The 27,049-nt window shown below is 43.9% G+C and overlaps 1 protein-coding gene across 1 annotated transcript in view; it reads right to left on the bottom strand.

The window, feature by feature from the left end:
• Positions 1–428: 428 nt before the first annotated feature.
• The window catches only part of SLC35E1 (solute carrier family 35 member E1), a 59,016-nt gene continuing 32,395 nt past the window's right edge, over positions 429–27,049 (bottom strand). The window contains exons 2-6 of the mRNA XM_086946931.1: positions 21,057–21,127; positions 17,930–18,067; positions 13,260–13,385; positions 10,606–10,851; positions 429–10,075 (exon numbers count right to left, since the gene is read on the bottom strand). Of these exons, the coding sequence (XP_086803057.1) occupies positions 9,857–10,075; positions 10,606–10,851; positions 13,260–13,385; positions 17,930–18,067; positions 21,057–21,127 (800 nt within the window). The 3' untranslated portion in view covers positions 429–9,856. The remainder of the gene's footprint in view (positions 10,076–10,605; positions 10,852–13,259; positions 13,386–17,929; positions 18,068–21,056; positions 21,128–27,049) is intronic.

Genomic DNA, 27,049 nt, shown 5'->3' on the forward strand with positions numbered 1-27,049 from the left:
TTCATCTATTCATCTAACCTGGAAATGGTACCAAAAAGGGCCAGTTCCACAAGCCGTATAAATTTGGTGGATTTTAGTGGTTTTGTTAGAATTTTTCGTGGAGTTAGTTGCCTTTGGAATGTCTCACAGCAATGACAAAAAACCTATTTTTTGCTCCTTCCCTTGTAACTACCTCTCTGTGATCACAGTGCACAAAATCTGGCAGTTTCAAAGTGATACTCAAACACTTCTCTGATCTTTGGTGCAGATTTGCGGGAAGGGGGTGCTATAATTAACAATACAAAACGGCCTCATTCACGCAATTGGTTGCGTCCGTAAACTGTGTATTCAAGCATGTACAGTCTTTGAGGTGCTTTTCTTGCTGTGCACAAAATCAACGGTTAACCCAGTCGAACAAAATAAAGAACAGAAACCACAAAAGAATCACATTTTTATTTTGCCTTGCTTTATTTACAATTAACATTTTTAAACATTTTAAAATGCAAGCTGTTCAAATTAACTTTTAAAGACCTTTACAAGCTAAAATCCAACAAACCCAAAATGTACAAAGTAAAAAAAAAAAAAAAAATAATTCTGGAGAATAAACAGTTTTCGATCCTTTAAAATGTGGTTTATGTACAAAACATAGAACAGACAAACAAATATTTAAGCAAACAGTCCTGTTCATTTCACAGTTAAAAGAATGCTTTTCCAGGAGGAAAAAAAGTCGTCACATTCCAACAATGATCATAGCCACAGTTTGTTGCATTGAAGGTATAACAATGAATCATGTACTATGTCAATTTAACTTGCAACCAGGGAACGCAGTCTCTTGAGAAAATCTGAAACCAGTTATCTAGGAATCCTAATTTGTACTTTAATAAAATGAGCTTTGCTTTCTGAAAAACAGAAACCAACTGCCTAGGATTATTTGTTTCCTAGACAGTTTCACGGCAGCCCATGCTACTGTAATTTTATGGGATGGGGTAAAATGTGACGAGATAACTTTATATTAAGTGCAAAAAGTCCTCAAAAGGAGATGCAACATTGCTAAAATCTCCTTCCGATAAGGTGCTAATTTTTGAGTTTATCCACATGACCACTTTAAAAGTGATGAGAGAAGTGATTATAATTTTTTTTTTTTAAAGAGGGAAGTATCCCATTAAAAGCTTAGTACAGCCACAATACATTAATTTAATGGAAACAGGTGTTTTGATAAGTAAGAATTTCTCTAGCCTGTGCAGCCCTCTTGCCTACAATTTGATTCTTAAGTTATGAATTGGCAACCATTTTTAAAACGGAGAACTGCCCTACGCCTGCAGCTGATCCCCAATATATTACCTTACTTTAGGAACTATAATGTCAATGGAAATGTCACTGTGGAACCTGGAGACGGAAAAGGGCAGCTTACTAACAAGCCATCTTGTCCTTACAAGCCCTTCCTCTTTCACAACAATTCACAGCGATCCAAGTGCGTGGAAACCATTTGGGTTTAGCTGCTACATAAATTGGACACATGATAATTCACTCTTGAAAATTACAATCATACTTGAATCAACACAGGAATTTCACTAAGCAGGGACCAGCATCAGGCAACAGGATATGAAGCCCATGGGGAAGAGACTAGACTAGTGGACAGATGGGAAGGGAGCAGGAGGTAGAGGGTTGTAGGCAGTCCAGTGAGAGCACTACGCAACCTGTGTTTGTCTTAAGCCTAAAAGGAGAAATTGAAAACGTGCACGGTCTTGCACTTATGATTCAGGAAGTTCCTGAGACTAGCAGGCTATCTAAAAAGTCACAGACTATGGATGTTTCCTGCGGGAATGTGTGATTCAATGGAAATGCACATTGCAAAAAAAACCACAGAAGATCTGAAGCCAGACTTTGAAAGGGAGTTGTGTTGGGGTAATGAATTGTGCAGACAGTTTTCCATGGGACACAGTCAAGAAGAGCAGCATTAAGGTTTCAGTGTCTTATGACAAAGCAGTGGCTTGTGGGTCCATGACCATGTGGTCATGTATGCACTGGGTAGGGTCGTTTTAAAAATTACCCAATCTGTGTGTCAAGTGCTACAGTTTTTCTGATGCACAGCAGTTACTTAGATGTATGATAAAACAGTTTATCAATAGCTGTGGATGCTGAATTAATATTTAGAATCTTATATGATTCCACAACAATTCTTGTAACAGGGTCTCATCGCTCATACATATCCCATAATGTCAACTATACTTTTAGTGAATCTCCATATGGTGGTGCAAGGACTACACTAGGGATGTTGTCAGCGCCACACAAATCACAATAACAAACATATTGTTGGAGAATCAATGCTTTGCCAGAGGACGTGCTCTTTGGACTTCATAGAGTTAGTTAAAAGGAAGAGGTAGTTCACAATATCCAAAAGAGAAGCTTCCAGACACTATGGAAATGCTGTGCTTTCTATGGTTCATGCACCACCCGCCCTGCTCTGATGTGTCCAGGAAAGACTTCCAGAAGCATTATGTAATTTGTAAAACAATTCTGTATTCAAAGCTTTTTAAAAAACATCACACACCTACAAGGGGCACACATACCGGGGGCTGTATTATAGTAAGTGCTCCAGGTGTGCAACAGGCATGTGTGTTGGCTTTGTGCACTTCTAGGGCGCCTTGGTATTACAGAAGGGGTTGCAGACGCTTGTGCCGCACCTTCTGTAATACAGAAAGCGCTGGTGCGTATGTAACACCAGCACTATCATTAAAGGGCATGCCCTAATTTGCATGGATGCTTGTCCTCTGTGCCAGTGCCTCCTAAAGGCAGCCCTCGGACCCCCCCCAGACATCTCCTTGCAGGTGGGTGCAGTCACTCACTGCACCCACCCAAGAGCAGGCATGCTGCACTGTTGCTGCACTGTGAAACTAGGAGCTGCTTTGAAGCCGCTGCTCTGTAGCACACTTGAATGTGGTGCATTTGGAGCTGCTCTGGGGCAGCGTGTTCATTGTAATATGGTGCACTTTCCCGGTTTGCGCACAGCACACCAATTTAAAGGTGCGCCGTAGCACAAAAAGACAAAGGTCGCCACATATGTAATACAGCCCCAGGGGTTCTGAAACACTTGTAGAGCACCCAAATCTATTAGTATTCCCACACTTGGAATCCGAATGGAGACAGACCCTGAAAAGGATTAGCGCTGCACAAGTTAATCCACACTTACCCATCAGCTGAAAAATATCAGCATATTGAATAAGGCATTAGTTCCGACACGAGGAGCCTATCAACAACTAGGGATTGTCAACAGTAGTGTGCGCGTGTAGAAGGCCACAACATAACGAGGAAGGAATCATGAACTATGATAAAATCACAACCAGACATCCTTCACACTCCCCTATGTAATCAGCCTTCAAAGTCTATAATTTGATTGTCTGACAGCATCTAGGACTCAATGAAAAGCTTTGATATGCAGTTCATCTTTCTTTTATCCTATACTTTCAAATTGATTTACCGGTAACCCATCCTGTGAGAGCAATCAGTGAAGGATTTGCTTTTGAACTTAACAGCCAGTGTCTTCATTAAATCCCCTTTGTGATTCGGACACAAATACATTTCTCTGTGGTCCAGACACCTTAGTATTAAATCACATTTATTTAACACCAAGCCCACATCTGATCAATCTGATACTATGAGGTGAAGCACCAAACACAAACACACACCACTTCGTAATAGCAGGCCTGTAATCTTTTAGTGTAGCATATTGGCTAAAAACCCCAAACAGAAAAGACAAATCCTTCAGGAGACGCTATGGCATATAACAGAGACCTCAGCTGAGCTCTATTTCAGCTTATTAATTCAGAATAACAGAGGGATGCTGTTCCCAAGTCAAACATGGAAAGGCAGTGTGACATTTAAAGATCTTTTCCATGTCAATACATCTCTATGTGTCTATGGTCTGTGGTGCAAGGCCTTAGAATGTACAAAAGATACAGATTCAGTGCCCCATCATCTATTTTGGCGCTTCCCCATTTAGTAGTCACTTATTTTCCATTTCCCCTAATGTTGCTCTTAATTCTCAAAGAAATAGCTTCACTTTCTTTGGCTCCGGCTTCATATGATGCAAAGCATCCACCAGCCAAAAATCACAAACCTGAGGCTTAGAAATGTACAAATATACAAGATAGTCTCAACACTGCAGCACACACTACACTGTTGAGAACTAAATTAATAAGCCAATAACTTTATTTCTATTAACAACACAATAACTAAGTGCCGCCTGACTAAAAGACGGCGATACAGTCCAGTGTGTGCTAAGTGCACAAACACATAATGCCCCAGTGTCTTCCAAACTTAAAACCTGAAAAGCATGCTTAACTTACTGACCCTCATGCCGCCACCTTTTCAAAACATGATCTGAAATTTACATTACATCTACTTCATGTTGCGATATGCCATAGCCAGGTCTGGTCTACTAGAGCCATGAGGATTAGGCTTGTTCTATAAGAAGACAGACTGTTACTATAGTTAAATAGATGTTAAGAAAGGTTAATAGGTGGGGTGCGAGGCAACCCACATCAAGATAGCCTTACACTGCACCTGAACTCACTTCTATGCTCCCTTTTCTAAGAAGACCATCATGGGTCAAACAACAGAGGTAGGGATGATGCACAAATAGCAGGGACTATTTCACACCAGGCCACATGCGCCCACCAAGAAAGAGTGCCGGGAGGCATTCTAGGAACACCCACTAATCATTTTAAGGGGCTACAAACATATGCTTTGCTCTAATGCTGCAACAAAGCTGTGCACCAATTGCAAGTCCAGGTGAAGAGGGTGCAGGGCTTCCTCATTCACACTGAAGAATACTCTTGGAAGCAGGTATGACACGAACAAGCCGCAAATATCCATTATCCCGCCACCACTTCTCCAGGCATAAAGTATGCAGGCACGACTCAACGTGCAGTGCTCTATTACACACCTTTTTGCTTTATCTAAAGCTTTCTTTCCATTGTGTTTTGAGGGAAAAAGCTGTCCACTTGAAATTCCAACTTGAATATGTGCACTTTTTACGTGAAAAGAACATAAGTACCACCATATCAACAAACAGCACACCCTATTAGCAGACCAACTACAACCTGCTCTGTCACCAAATCGGAAACACAAGAGACATCAAATTTCACAAGAAACAGAAGCAGGACACCCTGGTCTTGAAATATGTATTTCCAGCAAACTCTCTCAAGTTGGAAATCGCCAACCTGCGAAATACACCTGTTTATTGGATGTGTCAGTTCATAAATATTAGATTAGAAACATCCATCTTCCTTCTTAACAGAGCTATCACATTTTAATAATTTATATGATGTCATTGATTTACATATAGTGTTGGTAAACAGATTCTGTTGCTTGCCAGACCTTTATATACAGTAGATTTATCAAGCGTCCTGGAATTAGACCATTTACTTAATAAAGGTATGTACACATTGTGTACACGTATATACATGAACACCAGGGATGCTACATATAATCATAATTTACTTAAAGAGGAACAGTATATTTAGTCATTACTGAGCGGCACACTGGGCAATGACCTCAGTTTGCCACTTTCAGCCTCTATTTCAGAGTAATTTAGGTAACTTTAGTGGACAACACTGGGATGTCCAGTTAAAGGTTGAGGTACATTTCAAAAGAAAATGAGGAACGCTATGGCTGATGCAACATTAAAGTAAGAACAGTTGACATTTTACAGCATGTGCCAAACAATTATAAATTCCGTTCTTCTATTTAACATGTTGAACACTGCTGACTGGCCACAAAGATCTCTGCACCTTTTATAGTACATTAGCTTGATAGATAAACAAAAAAAAACTCTTCCGGAAGGCCACCTGGGATAATCCTCAATGCATTTGAGAAATGGTACAGTACAGACTTCTAACATTGTAGCTAAAACAATAAGAATTAAAATGAGCAAAGCTTGTACGATCAGCAACACAAAAGTTAACTTTCATGTAAACATTGTGATCTAGGTAAACCATTGTGTTTACAATTTTTCCTATGCTTCTGTGAAGTATTTTAAAAAGACAATACAAATATTCTTAATCTGGTTATTGTTGTTTGCACCACAGAGTGCATTTCTGGCAGCCATTATACCGAACATTGCTTCGTTTAAATTCCGTGGTGGACCACAACTCATCTTCCTTTAACAAATTGCAAAGCTGCATCAAAAACAACAGAGCCAACATGTCTGTGACTGTACAGTGCCCTCACAGTTCTAAATGTAACTGATCTCCCACATAGAAGATATTCTTTTCACAATAAATATTAAATTTCTTCATTTATATCTGAAAATCTGGAGTGCCTCATCTAAGAAAAGAAAATCTATACAAAAACGAACAGCACTCAATGCGCGCACGTCAGAAACACCATCCTGATTTGAAAGTCGCATTCATTAGGTTTCAATTTAGTGTTAGCCATTGCTTGGGGCCAGTCGGAGGAAGTCGGAAAGGGAAACCAGGACTAAAAGCTATATGACAGTCCACAAAAGCGACTGCTAGCTGATGTTCCAGTTACCAAAGAATGTTATGCAGGTTTAGGAGGGAGTCATAATCTGCTGTTGGACAGCATCAATTGTGGCTGCCTTTAACATTTAAACGGGTGAGAGTGATCCAAGGGAGGTTAACAGGTTTTCCAATGAACTCAGTTTTAGCTTAGATTTAAACTATGAACTGTAATACTTACAACATCTAACATGCCATTAAGCATAAACATTAAATGAAGAACAATTATTTAACATCTTGCAATCCTCAAGCGGAAGGGAGGATCAGAGGATTGATGACTACATTGCATATTGAAAACCAGCAACAATCTACTTTCGATTTAGGTGAGTGTTTATAATAGATCACTGCTGGTTACTGAAGTCACTTGCTAGAAACCTCTTTAGTATGGTGTAGCTGGACTTCCATGCAAATTTACTCCACTGTAGCTCCAACGAGTAATGAAAAAGAGAAACAGAATGATTTATGTGAAATAGCAGGAAAGCTTCTAAGATCACAAGCTCTCAATGTACTCTTCAAAGCACGGCTCTCCATATGTATGACCCTCCATGCTACCTGGATTCAAACAGACAGCAGCTGTGATCAGTGTTACCGTAAGGTACCCAATAACCGTTCTGTGTGTGAGCTTTAAGAGATTCTCTTCTTCAAAGCTATGCAATGTGAGAAGTGCTCATTTAATAAAACTAACATTATTAAAAAACGTACGTTTCTGATGATATCCAGAGCCAGAAAAGATAACAATCTCGGTTCTGGCTGCTCGCCTACAATATTCTCTCCCTGGCACACACAGTGGTCAGTGACCACCTGAATGTCAATGATTTTCTTAAAAACGGGCTCTTTCCAAACTGGAACTAGTTTGCTAGCCTGCTACAAACTTGTATTCGAGCAACAGGAAGTTTGCATTTTTGTGCGGTACAAAAGTAACATTTGTGCTTTAATAAACTCACACTAGCTATACAAAATCCAATTAATTATATTACAATTCATGGTAGTGGGAACATAGAACTAAGCTACCAACGTAGGTGTCAACGTGTGTGGACAGAAAGCTCTATTTACGCAGGAGTAATTCCAAACCAAAAAGGATTTGGCGACCAGGGCATTACTTACAGGGGCTCGGACTGGCAGCCTCTTACTGTACAATACAATCCTTATGGCAGAGCTAGTAACACGCATAGACTGACCAATCGTAACCTACTCCCAGTGCTTTAAAAGAGCAAAGCTATTCTGCCGTTTTATAGTCTGTTATTTTAGTTTGCCTATATAAAGTTTTTAAGAGACTTCAATGCAAACTAGCAAGTCTTTTTGGAGAAAAGAAAAGTTCTTTCTTAATAACAAAATAAAAGACTGCAACCTCTACATTACCAGAAAGTATGCATTGAACCTAAACAGATGCATTATTACTGTTAAGTCAAACCAGGATTGAACGAAACACTTAATTTCCTGAACCAGGGAATGGGATTGCTTGCAGATTTAACAAACAAAACTCTTACCAACTTTGCGATATAAAAGCAAAACATACTTTTGTTTGAAAAATGTGACTTTCATTAATATCAAAAGGAAAGAAAGTAAAGTCTGTATTTTCTGCTCAGAGATTTACTTTTTTTTGGGCTTTTACGTTGCTGGAGCACTTATTTAATCCTTTAGGGTGATGTTTCAAGTAACCGAACATACCTAATTTCTCATCTACAAAAGTAAACTGAAGAGAGGCTTTCACAAATGTTTTTAATCACACCAGTTATTACTGACGCTTGAAAAAAAGACGCGTCCAGATACACATTAAAAATAAATCTGGAGTTCTAAATGACAGACTCACAGAATGGCCCTCGATGGATGATATCAGAGGCATCCAATATCGGTCGCAGAATGATCCAAAGGAACCAAACATGAGAAATAGTCTGTGTCCTTAACACAGCAATAAATACAAGTCTATATTATAGACCTGATGAAAAGAATATTCCTGTGGGTGCCGCTGTCGTGGGGGACTTCATTTTCCCAACTTTGAGAAAAAATACAGGAAGATCTCCCCTATGTCTAGTTCGGTCCAACATCTGCTGTAACAACTACGGATGACCTTAATCCGAAATATAGAAATGTGCTACTCCCAAGACTTGACAAAGGTCTTCTTTGCAGGAAGCTCAGACGTGTGACTGAGGCCTACCAATCTGATCATTTAACTCCTCATTTGAGCTCAGAAATCTGGTGTCCTCCCATTTGTGTGAGTTTTATTTACGGACAAATTGTCCAATCAATGGCCAAGTACTGCTGTTTGTGACTGATAAATTCTTTGTTTTTCCAAACTCAAACTCATCTAAAAGTTGAGCATTTTCATACAGAGAAGGACAGCACAGCTTCTTCCACTAAGATGCCTTCAGGAAGGAATAGCCTGCATCTCAACTTTGACAACTGACCACATTCTTTCAAGAAAACAGTTAAGGGCTTGACTATTTCCCTTTGGTGTCACTAACTATGGCGAGCCTCAGGGGTAAGCTGGTCATAAAATCCCTAGGGTCAGTACGAACACTTTAAAAGTTACTTAGCAGCAAAAAAGAAAACTATTCTTGTTAAGTGCATGTACCCAGCGTGACTTGGTCTGCTTCCAGACAAAACCCTCTTTCATAACAAACTGATATGAACTTTGTGTTGAAGTTGTTCCACTTTATATAGATGCAAGAGACTCATCACCACTCAACACCACAGAGCGATGTGAAGATTGGTGAAGGGGTTGTTATAAGAGGCACCTGGAATATTTCTTCTTCATTAGGGGCTGACGGCATCTGCAGGCAAGATCAGCACCACTAGAATACACAGGATCGTTCAATCTGTCACCAGATTTCATCTGGGTGTAGTAGGTGGTGTTGCCTACAAAGTCATAGATACAGCCTGACCAACAGCCAACATTTCCAGTTTGTCTCCAGCCTACAGTTCTCTGCTACAGTTCTCAGGAATAAATCCTCACACCCTATCCCACCCTGCACTGAAAATATAAAATATGCTATAAAATTATGTGATCTGCAGAAATTATTTTAAGAAACAAAGGACGGCACCAGCCAAGTATACTCTGTTAAAAACCTAACATCCGCATGCGAATCAGACTCTGCCAATATTAGCAACAGATATACAAACATCAACATGAAATTTTCACATCTAGGCACCGTTGTCCTTGATCATTTCTGTTCCTCTGGCTACCGTGATCTGCTTAGCAGATAATGATGTGCCGGTCTGAACACACAAATTTCCCCAACGTGCAAAGCTAAACTAAAATTAGGTTCTTAGAGAATCACTGATGTGTCCGATGTTTGTACTGGCCTTCGGGAGACAGGCTGGTAGAGCAGCTGCTCCCACCTTGGGGCACCAAGAGCCTAAATGTCGTATCTATTTAAGCTGTGTGTGGTTGGGTGGTTTTGTCTATTATACTGAAAGTGATCAGTCAAGATGTTCGTTCGCCCGTACTGGTAATCCCCGTGTTGTGGGAAGGCCACAATCCCATTCTGAAGCTTCTCGGGCGAGCCCAGGTGATTGTCCTCCAAAACAACGGGAAGGAGTTGCTTTTTAGCTTCTTGGTGTGCATCATATTTTGCCTGGAAAAAAATAGCAAGAAGTAATAAATGAATTTATCACCAGTGGGTACAAGAAGCACTTTTCAAAATGAGTGGAGACAATGCAAAGGTTTACAATGGTGATCTTTTGGGGTTTATTTATGAGCCTATAGTTTGTTTGCCTTCTGAAAGACAAGATTACATAAACATAGTTAAACATAGAAAAGACTTCTGTGCACCTAATGTTTTAAGTAGGCTTGAGGACAACTATTTTTTTTAGTTCCAAGGACTTCAAAGATAGGCACAGAATCCAAAAAGATCCAAAGCAGATATTAGAAAACATGCAAGCGAGAAGGCAAATATAAGCTGGAGGCATACAGGGCTTGTGGGAATTAGCCGGTCAGATGGGCATGAGTGGACATTATCAGCTGACCAATTATATGTGGATAGGTCTGAAAACCAAAGAGCGACATGTTGAAAAAATGGAGCAACAGCAGGTGTTTACAGCAGAGTCTAAAGGAGCAGAACATAACAGCACCCACAAACCAAGGAACTCCTTCCTAATGACCTACCTTATTATACAAGAAAACGCCCAGAATGGCCGTCATCATTCCCAGGACATTGGTGCCAGTGACAGGGTTGCGGAGCATGAGAAGTGACACACTGATCACCATGATTCTCTTGGTGGCGTTAGCCACAGAGTAGCTCAGTGGACTCACTAGATTCAGAATGCTGAAAGCAATGAGATTCTGTGCAAAATTACAGGTTCCGCTGATGACGAGAAGCAGTAATGTCCAGGTTCCATGGGACATGTCACTCTAGAGAACAAAACAGCAACAAAAAAAACCAAAAAAAAGCTTCATTAAAAAGATAAGGTTATGGCCTGAAAGGAAAAGAGTTCTCCAATAAAGGAAATAATACTAAGACACAGGACATTTAACAGTATTAAATGGAATACAAAATATCCCATGCTGTAGATGAAGAACAAAATTGCCTGATTCAAGAGTTCTTTCGGTAGCCGTAAAGCAATTCTATTGCATCCACTTAAACATGGAGAATTGTATAAGCCACCCATCCGATTAAAAAAAACATTGAAATCCATAGTTTATGCCAATTCTAATTTAAAATGTGTGGGGCACACTACATTAAATGACTCCTACTTTGTATAATATATAATGACCACTCCTGAAAAACTCAGGACCTGGGAGTAAGAATAGTTAACAGGACTGGCAACTTTGAACACAGTACTGCATTAAAGGGTTCGCCAGACTCTACTATACTCCTATGAGGCCCTAGGTTTTTCCCAGTAGGCTCCACCAGACCTTTTTCTACACCAGTTCACGTCTGGCAGTATCACACTACTGAATCTTTCATGAGTGGTGATTATATACAAAGTTGGGATAGTTTAATATAGTGTACCCTGCTAATGGTTTGGTGGATATAAAGAATGCCCTGAAAAAAACGCCACATGACGTGTTTGGGCACCCGGAGGCGTGAAACATGTAGACTTATTAAGAGGGACCAACAAACAAATGAGATTCTACTGGCCCTCTTGTTTTTGGTTTTAACCTTGGCATGAATCCCCCTCCCAATAAAGCGAATGCATGGGGGATTTCTAAGGAAATTTTAAAGAACACTATTATTTCACCTATTTCACACTATCACCCACCTAATCACTGATGCACATGTAACAAGCACGGGCGTAGAAAAGATCTCACATCAAGAGTTAGAATCCCTTTAAATTCTCCCCAAGACAGATTTCTGCCTGAAACTGCACGCACAGCAACCAAGTAGGAGGAGACTCTGGTTACAATCACATCCTTACTGGTCTGCACAATTTTGCAAATTGTCAAAGCTGCAGCTCTTTCATATTGACTGTTCGGAGACAGGAAGATCCACAGGCTTCTCTCGCCTCCGAATTAAGGGAGGGATACTATGTCGTTCACATCAATAGTGATACAAAGGAAACACATGCTTAGACTCTAGGTAAGTGTAAATTAGATTTACTAGGAAGCAGGCTGTGGGTAGAATACCACAAGCATAGGCAGCAGAGATTCTGAGCACCACTTCATCACTGCGAGGATGTCCCGAAATGGTGGTATCTGGTATAAATGCCTATTTAGCCACAACTAAATCAATCAAGCCTTGTGCTCCTAAATGCACTGTCTCAGTCATAATCACTAGGACGATACAACACAAGCAGCAGATGTGTCAACACCCAGCAGCTGTGCTAAGAAGATGAATATTCTCTGGCTTCCACTGCAAAGCTCGATCTCCACTACTGTAACCCACAGTCTTCAATGATGTGATGAAATGTAATATAATGCAGAGAATCAAACAACCTACCTGTCCCTTGCAGACTGACCGCTTGTGGAACTGCAGCTTAAACTCTGGTGATCTCCAGTAATCCGTATACTTTCCAGCTAAAGAATGATTTATTAGATGAGGGAGCAGTCACATAACTTAGTCCACGTACTATAATGCTGCAGGTAATTGAGGGGTATATGGCTCACTCATCTTGAACCAACTGTATAACCCAGGGCTCTTTCAGCTAATGCACTCGAGGACATTTGCTGATCTACAACAGAATACGAATGACAGCCTTCGGCACTGGACCATTCTTTTGTCAAGAAAGACAAGACTGAAATCGGAGAGATTTTTCTAAGGAATAGTGGTCAACAACTAAACGCACACCCAGTCCGACAATATAGGTGAGCCACTCATCTAACTATATAAAATAAGCAACACGCCTCCCTTCGGCTGCCACGTCTGCTCTTGGTTCCAATATGAACTCTATAGGCAACAGGGAAGGACAGAAATGGAACTGCAATATCCCTCAACTCAAGCTTCTACCAACAGGTGCATCCCATTCTGACATGTATACCAAACGGCATTAGTTTTACTTCAAACAGCAAGATGCGTAATCTTGCTCGGGTACAGATTTGGATGGCTTGGCATTAAAATTCGTGATTAACTGGGGGTCCATAGAAGCCAAAAGGTAAAGGGCCTCTGTACTAACTGATGAAGTGATACATACATGATAGGCAACGCCTGAAGCATCAGTGCGGGAAGGAGAACGCTGCAAGTGGAAGGTAGTGGCATCCCCAGGCCTTTAAGCTTGGATGAGGAAACTCTCCCCAGCATCAAGAACCTTACACAACCCTTTCACACCTCTATTTGAGAATTCCCTCGCAGAAACATGTTGGTCCAGCATGCAGCAACTTACCAAGTCACTGTCTATAAGGAAGGAGGACAGGTCCAGCAAGACCCACGTGGGGATCATGAAGAAGATGGCATGGAATCCCAGAAGGTTCAGCAGTCGCAAATGATGAATGCGCGTGTCCTTCAAGACCTGAGCCAAACAAGAAATCAGAATGGAAGGACATTTGATACATACTTTTAGCTTGAGGTAAATTTCACAGGCAAAATACTTTTCCCCTCAACCGAATGTATCTCTGGCTACCTTTGGTGCAAAGTAGCATAAGATTTTCTATTTCCGCTTGTGTACTGTATCGTGGGATGCTACTGACAATAAAGTAAATGCATCAATGCAAAGAGCAAGCAACCATAGGAATACTCAACAAAAGGAAAGCATTTCACCCATATGACCATGGCAAATGTAATCACCTATCAAAGAAAACCGTGAGTAAATGCAAGTATCAAATCCCTGGATGTAGAGGGTAATTTGCAAACATTGCACTAAGAGCTTCTGAATGAGAGGTTGCCATCATTGAGGCAGGGGAGGTGATGCTGAGATTGGGAACTAGCACACAGATATTGAGTCCCAATGCAAATCTATCACCGAACCAGACTGAACTTATAGGCTCTCAGTTTCGTTTAAATTATGAACAGCAAATTAAGCATGTGGGTTGCACAAGGCTAATGTATGATTTACCAGCATTACTTGTTCCCTCTTCCTTTACAAAAGTGTGTCACTCAGAACCCAAACATATGTAGTAAATAGATTGACGAGCCACTCAAACAGAGCCCTATAATGAATATAAGCAATCGACGGCAACAAAAAACAGTCTCACTTTTATTTTTCCTTAAAATTAGATATCAAGTGACTATGTTCAAAAAACTTACAACCCATAAAAGCGTTTGATATTTTTATTTAGGAGTGGTACTGCCACCGTGCCCGAGTTCACATGGTTGCCCAAAGCCTGAAAACAGCCAAGACAAGGCACACAGTAAATAAGACATTTAAATAAAAAGTTATTTTCCCCACTCATGAGGTGCCATTTATATTTCTTTTATTTTGTCAATTTATAGGGCGCAACAGCTACCCAAAAAGGGTTTCCCGGCGCCTAGGCACAGCTAGTTTGAGGGAGAAAGGAAGGTGGTTGTTAAGTGTTTATTGTTCAAACAGCCAGGTCTTAACAAGCTTTCTGAACCTTACATCATTTTCTTCCTTTCGGATACAGGGGGGGAGCGTGTTCCAAAGGGAGGGTCCCAGATAGGCAAAGGATCTGCCACCTGTTCTTGCTCGTTTAAACCTTGGTATGCAGAAACAGGCTGCTGTCTGCGACCGGAGGTTTCTCTTGGGGGTATAGAGGTAGGCAAGAGTTTGGAGATATTTTGGTGCTGTCTCTGTTTTTATTCTGAACATATAATTCAGGGCCTTAAAACGGATTCTGCTTTCGATCCTGAGCCAGTGAAGATTCCGACGATGGATCGAGACTCCGGAGTTCTTCGGAATATTGCAGAGTAGCCTGACCGCTGCATTTTGCACTACCTGTAGTCGTCCGATCACAGATTTGTTTGCGCCTAAATACAGAATGTTGCCGTAGTCAAGCCTTGATGTAATAAGGGCATTGACTACGGTCTAGCTAGCAAATCATTAGGCCAAGCAATGTCTTACAGCATCACATTTGTCAAAGTTTAATAAATCTACTTCCAACAGATGACATCTGGTCAGAGTGTTATAACTGGATTAAAGTAAAATAATGAGTCTAAATACTTTGAAATGAGCTGTGCGGCACATTTTTTCCCAGTTAATCCAATTTGCAAGAAGGATTCACTGCAGCAGTCATAAAAAATACATATGAAGCACTCGCAAAAACAGCAAGACCAACACATGGCACGGACATCATCTTTAGAATGGGCCATGGCACGGCCAAAAGCTACAGATGCCATCTCCAACAGATGACTGGACCACTATTTAATAATGCTATCGACATCATCTACATGAACACCATCAAAGTCACGACCAACACCGAAGACAACCCCACCGCCGCCGAACACCTACACTTCCAGATCCACACCGACCCCAAGACTACCCTCAGAGGTACCCTCATCTACAGACCCCCGGGCCCGCGCACACAATTCAGAGAAACCTTCGCCGACTTAGTCAGCCTGCATGCTCTCGCCTCATCAGAATACATTCTCCTAGGGGACCTGAACTTCCACCTGGAGAACAATAACGACAACACCACCACCACCACCACCCTGCTCGACAGCCTCGCCAACCTCGGACTCAAGCAACTGGTGAACACCCCCACCCACTACTCCGGCCACAAGCTAGACCCCATCTTCTCCGCCAGCAACCACGTCTCCTTCAGCCACTCCACCGGACTACACTGGACCGACCACAGCTGCATCCATTTTACCTTTAAGAAGACTACATCCCACCACCGCCCGCAATAGATCACCCGCAGATGCTGGAGCAAAGTCACCACAGACCAGCTAACCACATCACTAAGCCAGAACCCACCAACCGACACCTCTGACACCAACGACGCAGCCCTCAATCTCGCAGTGGATCACCAACTGCGCCAACGTCCTTTCGCCTCTAAAGAACCCCCCAGGCAAAACCGGCAACAGGAAAACCACATGGTTCACCGACGCCCTCAAAGAATCAAAGAAATCCTGCCGAACTCTCGAGAAAACCTTGCGCCACGAACAGACGACAGAACACATGACAGCTCTCAAGAACGCCACTCGCAAACACCACCAGCTGATCCGCACCACCAAAAGGACATCGTTCAAAGAGCGGCTGGACAACACACTCTTCAGCATCGTAAAAAAGCTCTCCAACCCCAGCGCCAGCAGCAACAACATCACTCTGTAGCAAGACCACTGCAACTCCCTCGCCACGTTCTTCTAACGCAAGATAGCCGATATACACGACAGCTTTGGCGCCCAGACTCCGCCTCCAGCCACCAAACCAACGCACCCACCACCACCCTCAGCGCCTGGACCCCCATCAGCACTGAAGATACCACCCACGTCATGAACACCATCCACTCTGGCTCCCCCTCTGACCGCTGCTCTCACCACACCTTCAACAAAGCCGACACCATCATCGCACCCCACTTCCGGAACGTCACGAACAACTCATTCACGTCCGCCACTTTCCCAGAGAGCTGGAAGCACGCAGAAATCTACGCCCTCCTGAAAAAACCCACAGCGGACCCTAAAGACCTCAAGAACTTCTGCCCCATCTCTTCTCCCCTTCCCTGCAAAAGTCATCGAGAAAACCGTCAAACAACTGACAGCATTCCTCGAGGCAAACTACTCCCTCGACCCATCCCAGTCCGGATTTCGAGCCAACCACAGCACCGAGACCGCCCTCATCGCAGCCACCGACATCAGGACCCTGCTTGACAAAAGGGAAACAACCGCTCTTATCCTCCTAGACCTCTCAGCCGCCGTTGATACCGTCTGCCACCGCACCCTAATAACCTGCCTCAACAACACTGGGATCCAAGGAAAAGCCCTGGACTGGATCACCTCGTTCCTCTCCAACAGAACCCAGAGAGTCCGCCTCCCTCCCTTCTGCTCCGCGGCCACCGAGATCATTTGCGGCGAACCCCCAGGCTCCTCACTCAACCCAACCCTCTTCAATATCGACATGAGCCCCCTCGTCGCCATCGCACGCAAACACAACCTCAACATCCTCTCCTACGCCGACGACACCCAGCTGATACTCTCCCTCACCAAAGACCCATTTACCGCCAAAACCAACCTCCAGGAAGGAATGAAAGATGTTGCGGAATGAATGAAACTCAGTCGTCTGAAACTGAACCCAGACAAGACGGAGGTCCTCATCCTCGGACAGTCCCCATCCACTTGGGACGACTCCTTGTGGCCCACAGCGCTGAGCTCCGCACCAACACCCACGGACCACACACGCAACCTGGGATTCATCCTGGACTCCTCCCTCACGATGATCCAGCAAGTCAACGCCATCTCATCCTCATGCTTCAACACCCTGCGCATGCTCCGGAAAATCTTCCGGTGGATCCCCACCGGAACCAGAAAGACGGTCAACCCAGGTCCTCGTCACCAGCCGAATGGACTACAGGAACGCCCTATACGCAGGAACCACAGCCAAACTTCAGAAAAGACTTCAGAGCATACAGAACGCCTCTGTACGACTCATCCTCGACATCCCTCGCCACAGCCACATATCTGACTACCTGAGAATCCTGCACTGGCTCCCCGTCAGCAAAAGGATCACGTTCAGGCTCCTCACCCACGCACACAAAGCGCTCCACAACAGGGGCCCCGAATACCTCAACAACCGCCTCACGTTCTACACTCCGACCCGCCAGCTCCGCCAGCCTCGCCACCGTCCCACGGATTTGCAGAACCACCACCGGAAGATCTTTCTCCTACCTGGCCGCCAAAACTTGGAACTCCCTCCCCACCCACGAACGACTGACCCAGGACCATCTCACCTTCAGGAAACACCTCAAGACCTGGCTTTTCGAGCAGTAGCAGCACCACCCCCCCCTCCAGCGCCTTGAGACCCTTGATTGATTGATATCGACTGCCTTGAGAAATACTCCAATATGCCATTAAATGTAGTGATCAATCTTATTCTGTTACCCGTGTCGTTTGCAACAGCATGTGGAACTGACACCATTTATTCGCAGCCACATTAATGCTCACCTTCTTGGAGTAGATGTTTTGAAGAGAAAAGCAGAGTGTGGCAGCCAGAGCACTGATGAGGCCAAACATGTCGAAAGAGAGCTCAGTGACTGTGGCGAGCAGGACACCGCTGATTATAGGCACCAGAGATAAATAAACCTGGGAAAAGAACATAGATAAATGAAAGAAAGCAACTGCAAATCATTTTCCCAATCTGAATGTAGGCTTTGTTCTCCAGGTCCAATCAAACCAATTTTTGAGGGTATGTTTCGTATGAGTAGTATTAGCTAAAGATTATAATAGCTTGATCTGTCTTGCTGGCATCCCAATATAGCCCCATTCTCCGCTCTTCTAAAAGAAGCCCAGGCTTTTCAAACCCTAATGAGACAAAAAGACTTCTCCACGGCTTATGAGTGCACATTCTCCTGTCATATTCTTCTATAGTGTGTGTGCTTTTTCAAATTGCCCCGGTGAGCCAAATAATCATGGCAGATCTGAGGGGCTCCCTGTAAAAATAGACTAAGATCACAGATGGGAAATGAGAGTGAGGGGGCGCCCAAATTATACCCCCTCTTTAAAGGAAACACAATTAGGTCTTTAAATCTTGTTTTGTGAGGCATGCAGTAGTGACAGTGTGAAGCTTACAGATACACACACACACATCGAAGGTTTTGCCAGTCTCTCTCAACATAGTCTTTCACTAACAAAGTATTATTATAGGCTACAAGGTGCACGTACAACTTGCGTCTTAGGCTGTGTGTGGACTGTGTCCTCATTTTGTATTTCATAAGTGAGGCGACATGAACTGATTGGAGGGGTTTGTGCGAGTTTACATAGGTTACAGGGGACCTGGAAGTTCGAACCAAGTAAGCTGTGGAGGGATACCCGTGGGGTGGAGGGGCAGGTGGTGGGGAGCGGCTGGGATGTCTGGCACCTTCTCTCTGCAAAAGCACCCTCAGCTGCTAGGATTTCTACCTGAACTGCATCTAAAAAGAGAACGCCAGCGGTCTGAGCGAAACACACATCTGCTCCTGGGTCCGTTGGAACCAATCCAGAAAGGGCTCGTATTGTTCCTATCCCTTGGCTTGAGCAGATCAAATGGAGGATTTGACCGAAAGGTGCCTCACAGAATTTGAGCTATACAAGGCAGCGGATTTGTGAACGTTTATAATAAATACTGTCCAGCCTGAAAAGTACTCCTTATAACCAAGAACAAAGCTGTTCACCCTCTCAATTTAGGAGCACGAAGTTCCACACAAACTGCCTTTTCGACTTCTGTACACCCTCCTTTCTCATGACAAAGTATGAGACAAGTATCCTGTTGTAAGTGCTGCTAAAACTGCCCCACATGGAGGAGAAGCCTGCCTTCTCAGAGAGTGGACGGTGGACTGCCTGCAGAAGGACTTAGTCTAGGTACCTGCCTGGAGCTCTAGGAGCGGTTCTGAGGTTTTCACTGCTCAAGGACAAGAGCCCACCCATTGGTCACACAGGAGAAAAAGACAGCACCACCCAGGAGAATTCGTCCCCCACAATGAATTTGGGGAGGCTGTTTTGCCCCTGATCCCACCTGCACCTGCACCTAGTTAGCTTCAGGATCCTCAAGGATAACATGTACCACATGTATTCCATTCTGTTCTTTCAGGAAAAGATCACTGGACCAAAACGCACAGATCCTAGGTCCTTCGACTGCATGTGAATCTGTCAAACGGTTCACAATATCTGCCTCTGAACCCCTAACTCTTGTCTTCTGCTTTGTTTTGACCGTTGAGTCCATGACACTTCATCTGTGGTCCCCTGGTGCAGACAAAACATAACCATGACCAACGGTTTAAAACGTAAGGAGCCAGTTAAGGAGCCTTTCGAATACCATGTGCGATCTACTTGGATTCTGGAGAACAGACAGCAGACCATCTACAGAGACCCAATGACAGCCCTGCGGGCTGAGAATCTGGTGGCAAGTGACCCCATCCCATCATCTGGAAACGACTGCAGCCCTAACACTGTTCATTAGACTTGACGGTGGGCACTCAGTCTCATGCTTGGGATGTGGGTCTGCAGTTAATTCAGTGGGTTTAGAGAAGTTTCATAAGAAGTATACTCGAACCTCATAACACGCACATTTTGAACAGTACCTCAGACCTCCATTAGTACAGACAAAATATATCGGATGCCTAGGAAGTGTAGCAACCAGAGCAGTTAGCTAACAAACGATATGAAGAGCAATGACGGGAACGGACATGTGCTTTTGATTGTTGTGATTGAGGACCATCTCCCTAAACTGCAGACAAAAAAAAACAATCCATTAAATAACACTGTTCGCTCCCTCCAGTAGCAAGGTTAACTATAGCTCTAAACACCACAATAACATTTAGGTCAGATCTTGGGCAAGGAAGAAGCCAGATAGTTACTGGTTTTCTTTGTATATCCTTCTTGCTTGCATAGAACTATAGCATATGTATATTAAAGCATTTATTTTTTATACATATTTTGTCCTGGCTGGGGGGGTCTTTGAGTGGTATTTCAGTGGTTTGCGGTCTTTGGAGTCTCTAGCTCTGCTTTTGGGACAGAGTCCGGTGCGAACTGAAAGTACTTGGCAACCCACAGTTGGGGGCACATAGTGCAAATGGTCTAATAAACCAGTGGTAACATACCAGTGGTGCTATGAGGGCACGTTAGCAAGTCTAATAAGTCTTTTTGTTTTATAGTAATGAAATTACGCATGTAACCTCAAATGGTAGGCTAGGTGCCTGCAAAATACATGATGTGCCCTCTCCTCTTCTAGTCGTGGAAAGAACCCTGGAAGAGTGAACTGCACTGAATGAATAAAGCATTAGACAAACAAATATTTAAAATGGCGTGCTGCAAGTAACCACATTCAAAAAGGATTTCACAAAGATCTCGCCAGAAACTGCATATTTACTCCTTCCCCTCACAAAGCACCCACTGAGCAAACAACTAATTTCTCCAGAGTACAGTCCAAGAATGATGTGAAAACATTTCAAGGGGGCTTGTGTGTGTACACATGATTTAAAACAGGGCAGGTACAAAAAAAGATTTAAGGTTAAATTAATGCACAAGCACATACATTTGGCATCACAAACAGAAGCAAGGCAAAGCTCTGGCCAAGGCCTGGCATGAATAGCCTTACCTTTGTCGTCTGTTTTTCCTTCATTATAATTCTAGACAGCAGTACTACCCATATCGGCATGGTTGCTTTCACTGAAAAGAGAAAAAGGGCAGAGTATAGTCCTTTGTGTGGTTAACTTGTTGACGGCGGACTACTTACTCTGGGAGTAATGTCTAATATTTCATCAAATCAACCATCGTATTAAACTAGAGAAAGACCCCGAGTTGTCACACTGACCTCAAAGAACAGAGGACAGAGCACTGCCCCATGTGCTGTTAAATCTACTAGCTGAGACAACACGGTTGGCAAATGCCAGTGATAAGTCAAACCTAAAGTAGAACGTGAAAATGAAGAACTAAAATCAAATCTAGACTGTTAGAGGTTTACGAAAGTGTATAAAATAAATCCACATCCCCATTCCAACCTCGATCGTGACTGTAAAGTACTTTAACAAGGACATGGAGGGCAGCTATATCGAAATTGTAGAGCGGATAAACAGCAGCGTGCATCAGAAGGTAGCACACTGAGCCGGAGGCTGCTCCGTTGCACCAGGGATAGAGACAGCAGAAGAGAGTTATTGGAGCTCAAACGAAGGTCAAGAGAGCAGAGAAAAGCACATTTTGTGCTAGAAGGGAGCAAGTAAGAGGGGTGGAGGTGGGGAAGGCATTACTACAGACAGACGGGCCAAAGAATACATGTCCTACTAATTGGCCGAGAGTCTATCTCTCACTGGGAAACGTCTAACATCAAGGAGCATAGTCTCACAAGTGCATTTCACTTTAATTGTTGAGACTCCCAACACTTCCAGTCCCAGGGTCTATAAAGGTATTATTGGCAATGGTAGAAAAACCCATTTATGTATTATAATATTGATCCTATAAGAACAATCGTCATAAACCACTCCAAAAGCAAAATGCGCCCAGATAAGCTTGATCTTTAATCTTCAAGCGGGTGACACAAAAATACAATTCCTCCTGAGGACACCAAAGGGAATTACTGATAAGCTAGACGTAAAAAAATCATGGCAGAGGAATATACCATTGAATAGGGTGTAACATGAGTGGGCCTGCTTTGTGAGGCCCCATGACACTTTAGTACTTCAGAAGGGGTCGCAGACTCTTGTGAGGCCCCTTCCACAATACTGACAGCAAAAGTGCACATGTAGTGCCGGCACTATCTTGAGAAGGTGTTCAAAATTGCACGGGTGTGCAGCCACATGCAAATGACGCAATCACTTTGCATCTGTGCCCATGCACTAATACAGACGTGGGCTCAGTGACAAACATGACTTTAGGAGGAGCACTGACAGTGTGAGCCAAAAAGGTGGTGCACAGATTGCACCCATAAGAGCAGCCCTCTTGAAGAGTGCAAGAAGGCCTCACAACCCCCCTCACCCTCAATACGCCTCTGCAGGCATATGTATTCACCTGCAGAGGGATCTTTGTGGCCTCATTAAATTGCAGACCGTATTCTGCCTGGACTGTGAAACAGAGAGCAACTTTGAAGCAGCCACTCGGTATTTCGGTGAACGTGCAGCCTCCCCAGTGCAGCGCGAGTGGGGCTACACCAGGGAGCAGCGTGTTCATTATAATAGGATGCAATGAGGCAAAATCATGGACATGTGCACCCAATATATAATGCATGCCCCGATGTCTAACATGCTCTGGGGCCTTGATATGAGAGTCCCATGCTCACTGTACCACAGGACTCAAGTTCTACCTTACTACAGAAGCTGTAGGTCTGATGTTATTTGTGCTCTTGTTCAGGGAGTAACTAGCCTGGTAGCTCGGGGAAAACTATTCCTACTGTAGCAGGGTCATGGATGAAGACTTTGGTTCCTGTTTGAGCCATGTTGGGCCAAAACACACAATGGACAGAGATGTACCCAAGTAAATATATGTGGCTAAGATAACTTGAATAATTTCACCCATCCATTTGATTTCCTCAGGTATAGGATGTAAGGACACAGGTAGTAACAGGGCACTGTCAACGCCTGATGTCCAGGAGGCTCTGGGGACAGTGGGACATGGCCAAAACTGTGACCAGTGCCCTCTTGGCTCAGCCATCCATACCCAGTTGTAGTCTGAGCAGGGACTTAAGAGTGCACCATAGAAAAACAGAAAGACGGTTTTATGGTTGGTCTCTAGGAATACCAACCCCCCCAAAAACAAGTTCCATCCAAAGGGCTGTGATTTAAAATAAATAACAAGCAGTTGCAATGCAGTCCGTCTCGCCTTTGGGACCGTATATGTACTTAGCTATGCAGCGCATTAGCCTGGGTGCTGAAACATCTACTGTTCTTTAACATGGAGGGAAAGTAAGCACCAAACTGAGTGACACAACAGGTATGGGAACACATGGAGAGCAATGTTGCCTGATTAAATGCATCACCAGTGTGAAAAAAGGTGGAATCATAAAATCTAATAGGGGAACTAGAAAAGGGTAGAGAGGGAAGTGCGGAGAGACACAAGATGAAGAGTTGTTGATATTATTGTAAACACGGAGCTGGGGGTGTGCACGTCTCAATGCTGAAGGTTGGTGTGCTCCAAAGTATTCATTGGGACAGACTGGCTGCAGTCTTGGTTAGTGCAGATTGGCTTCATAAGACCAACATACACAAGAGCAATTCTCTCCAGGTGAAAGAAAAGTAATGGACTGGAAACAGTGTCTTCAGTGACCCGGAGTGTGGTGGGCACTAATAGTTTCCACAAACGAGTTATGAGCTGGGCATTGGGACCCAATGATAGAGACCTATCACTCCTATCCAGCCCCACTCCCTAAATTTAGGAATAATACGCAACATAATAAGGTCTGCACGGCAATGTCGATAACTATGCAATACTTATGAGAGTAAACACAAACTGCATTGTTGCAAGATAATTCATCTAATTATCGGCTGTGGACGATATGAGCTACTATAGAGGCGGTGCCGCTCTGTGGAGGCACTGGTGGTTACGGCCCTCCCCTCACTCGCCTGTTAAAGCCATAGCCTGGAGACGACGCTCGTCTGTGTGTTTAAGAGATCAAGTGAATGCCAGAAGGGCAAAGCTAAAAGATAGAGGGAGAGAGAGAGAGAAAAGTGCGAGATAGAGAAAAGCGAGAATGAAAGAGGGAGAAGAGCGAGAATGAAAAAATAAAATAGAGAATGAAAGACAGAAGAGTGAGAATGAAAGAAGAGCGAGAATGAAAGAGAAAAGAACAAGAAGGAAAGAGGAGAGCAAGAGAGAACAGCAAGACTGGAAGAGAGACAGAAAGAAGCAAGAAAGAGAGGGGGGGAGCAAAACTAAAAGAGACGGATAGTAAACAGTACCACGAGAGAGCAGGAAAGAGACAAGAGCGCGAAGCGGACCGCGCTTGTGCAACAAAGTAAAAAAATAAACAAGCGCGTCCGAAGCGGACCGTGCTTGTGCAATTTAGTTAATAAATAAATAAATAAATAAACAAGCACGGCCAAAGCAGACCGCGCTTGTTCAAGTAAGTAAATAAATAAGTAAACAAGTGCGGCCTAAGCAGACTGCGCTTGTGCATTTGAAGCTGACCGCGATGACAATGAAAAAGAAAGAGTGCTTCCAGGCTTTTCAAGATGACAGTGTAACTACGCCAGCAAACCATCCAATTCCTGTGGGCGGGGACAAAAGTGTACAGGGTGGCAACCAGGAGGGGCTAAAAAGCCTCACTTACAATCATCACACTCCGTTTAGCATACGTTATGATGCAAACCAACCAGAATAACGTGCGGAGCTGAAAGTCGACTTCGGAAACTGTATAGATTCCAAGAAGCCCTTGCAGAGCATGCGTGCTGCAATGCCAGGCGAGACCTAAAAGGATGGCCTTGAATTCCCTGCAACACACTGATTATGACCTTACTCAATGTTACAAATTGCAATATACATTTTTCACATTATCAATGGCATCACTGAAGTCTCACAGCCTCATTTATATATGTGTCTGTAGCAATAACACCTAGATTAAAAAAAGGTCATCAGTGCCCATTTCGCTTTGGGAGTACAAATGCAGAGTGCAAGTCTTGGCTAAACGTAATGACAACTTGGCTTTGTGGGAACAGGTGCTGGGTTTTACCAAAAGCCATGCCCTGTGCCCACCAGAGTTTATATGCTCAGTGTCTTTGGTTGGAAGTGGTGCCGAGCACATGGCCTGACTGAAGACCACGCTCTGCACCTTTTAGATTAAGTGCATAGTCAGAGGTGGGCGAACAGCGTATCCAGAGCAAGGTTTACACAAATGGCAACTTACAGAAGGCTCTTTGGGTGAGGGATGAAAACAAAGCAGTCAATAACAAGGCAAAGTGTCTAAAGCATGCAGGGCAAAGGTGCAATCCATTCCAAGACCCAAAATACCATGTGATGCAAGGAGGCTGGTCGGTTAAAGTGATGTCATCAATTTCCTCTGTGTTGTATGAAGTAATGTGACCGGCTGGACATGACAGGCACAATATCCTGGTTTACGACCGTACCTATCACAACAACTCTTCAGAGGAATGCATGTTTTCTTTCCCAATTAAAGTACGATCTATTCTGTAGGTACAGGATTGTGTTCTTACAATATTTTCCTTTTAGAAATTGAAGATTCATTGATTTTTCTCAATTTGCTTGCTTTGCTTCCAAAAGCACAGTGTCCGCAGGCATCAGTGCCGGAGGTCGGTGCAGGAGTTGCTGGGGCCCTCAAAGTCACACGTGTTGCAGATCGAACTCCACTCTGTTGATGCAGGCGCCGGGTGCTGCGGTGCGAAGTGCAGCGCCCTCAGGTCGCGGTGCGAGCAGCAGCTCGGTGGGGGCGTTAGATTGCCTCGTTGGTGAGACCAGGGTCGTGGTGCGAAGTGAATGCGGTGCTTGTCGCGTTGCAAGCAGCGTCGTCGTCGTTGCTGAAGTGCTGTCGGTAGGCTGCGGTGCGGGATGAGGGCGGTGCATAGTGTAACTTTACGAGCAATGCCCTCGAACCACGGTGCAAGCAGCAGCGTAGATTTCGGCATAGAGTATGGTCGGGGATACCAAGGCGTCATGAAGCGAGGTGGTGTGGAGTGCGGTGCCCACAGGTCGCCGTGTGAGCAGCTGCTTGGTGACGGCATCAGCAGGAGTCAGTGAGACCAAGGTCGCGTTAAGCCAGGACACAGTCGGCAGCGGCATCGTCGACTGGTTGTTTTTTCTTCTGTTGCAGAACAAAACACACAGTTCCCAGTGCTGAAGGCAGAAGGGCTTGAAGTCTTTGTTGGTCCTGAGACTTCTTGAACAGGAGGGCAAGCTCTACCTCAAGCCCTTGAAGAAACTCACAAAAGTAGATTGCAGAAACTTCAGTCCATTCCTTTAACTGCCCAAGACAGAAGTAGCCACTGCAGGCCAACACAGCAAAGCACAAATCAATGTGGTGGTTCCTCCTCACAGCTTCTCCAACTATTCTTCTTGGCAGTCTTCTTGGGCCAAAAGACTTCTAAAGTTCTATATTTATATCCCAACATGCTTTGATCTCTTAGGCAGAGAGTGTCTGTGCCCAGCCAAAACCAGTTCTGCCTTCTCAAGTGTGGCTTCCTGTCAGGAGGTGGAGACGGCATTGTCAGAGACAGACAAGGCCCATTCAGGTGCAAGGTTACCTTCTCCCCCCACTCTAAATGCAGCCCAGGACTATTCAGCCCTTTCCTGACCCACCTAGACTGTCTGGAGGCACTCCTGCTCCCCATCCCGACATCCAAAACCCAGACAGTCAATCCACAAACCCAGCAGAGGCACACTGGATGCATCGGCAAGAATACCTACTTTCTAAAAGTGGTCTTTTCAAACACAGAATGTAAAAAATCACCTTCACTAAAAGACGCATCTTTAGATTCTAAGTTCAGACATACTAAACTTACTTTTCGTACCTAGTTCCCAGGGCCAATTATGTTTATAAGATGTTATAAACAAACTCCCATGCTGTCCTATGGGGAACATGTAGCCTTGCAATAGTGAACAAGCATTTACAATGCAACAGTCTCGCCTTTGCAAAAGTTAGAGCTATTGTCA

Source organism: Lissotriton vulgaris, chromosome 12, assembly GCF_964263255.1.
Source record: "Lissotriton vulgaris chromosome 12, aLisVul1.2, whole genome shotgun sequence".
NCBI lineage: Eukaryota > Metazoa > Chordata > Amphibia > Caudata > Salamandridae > Lissotriton > Lissotriton vulgaris.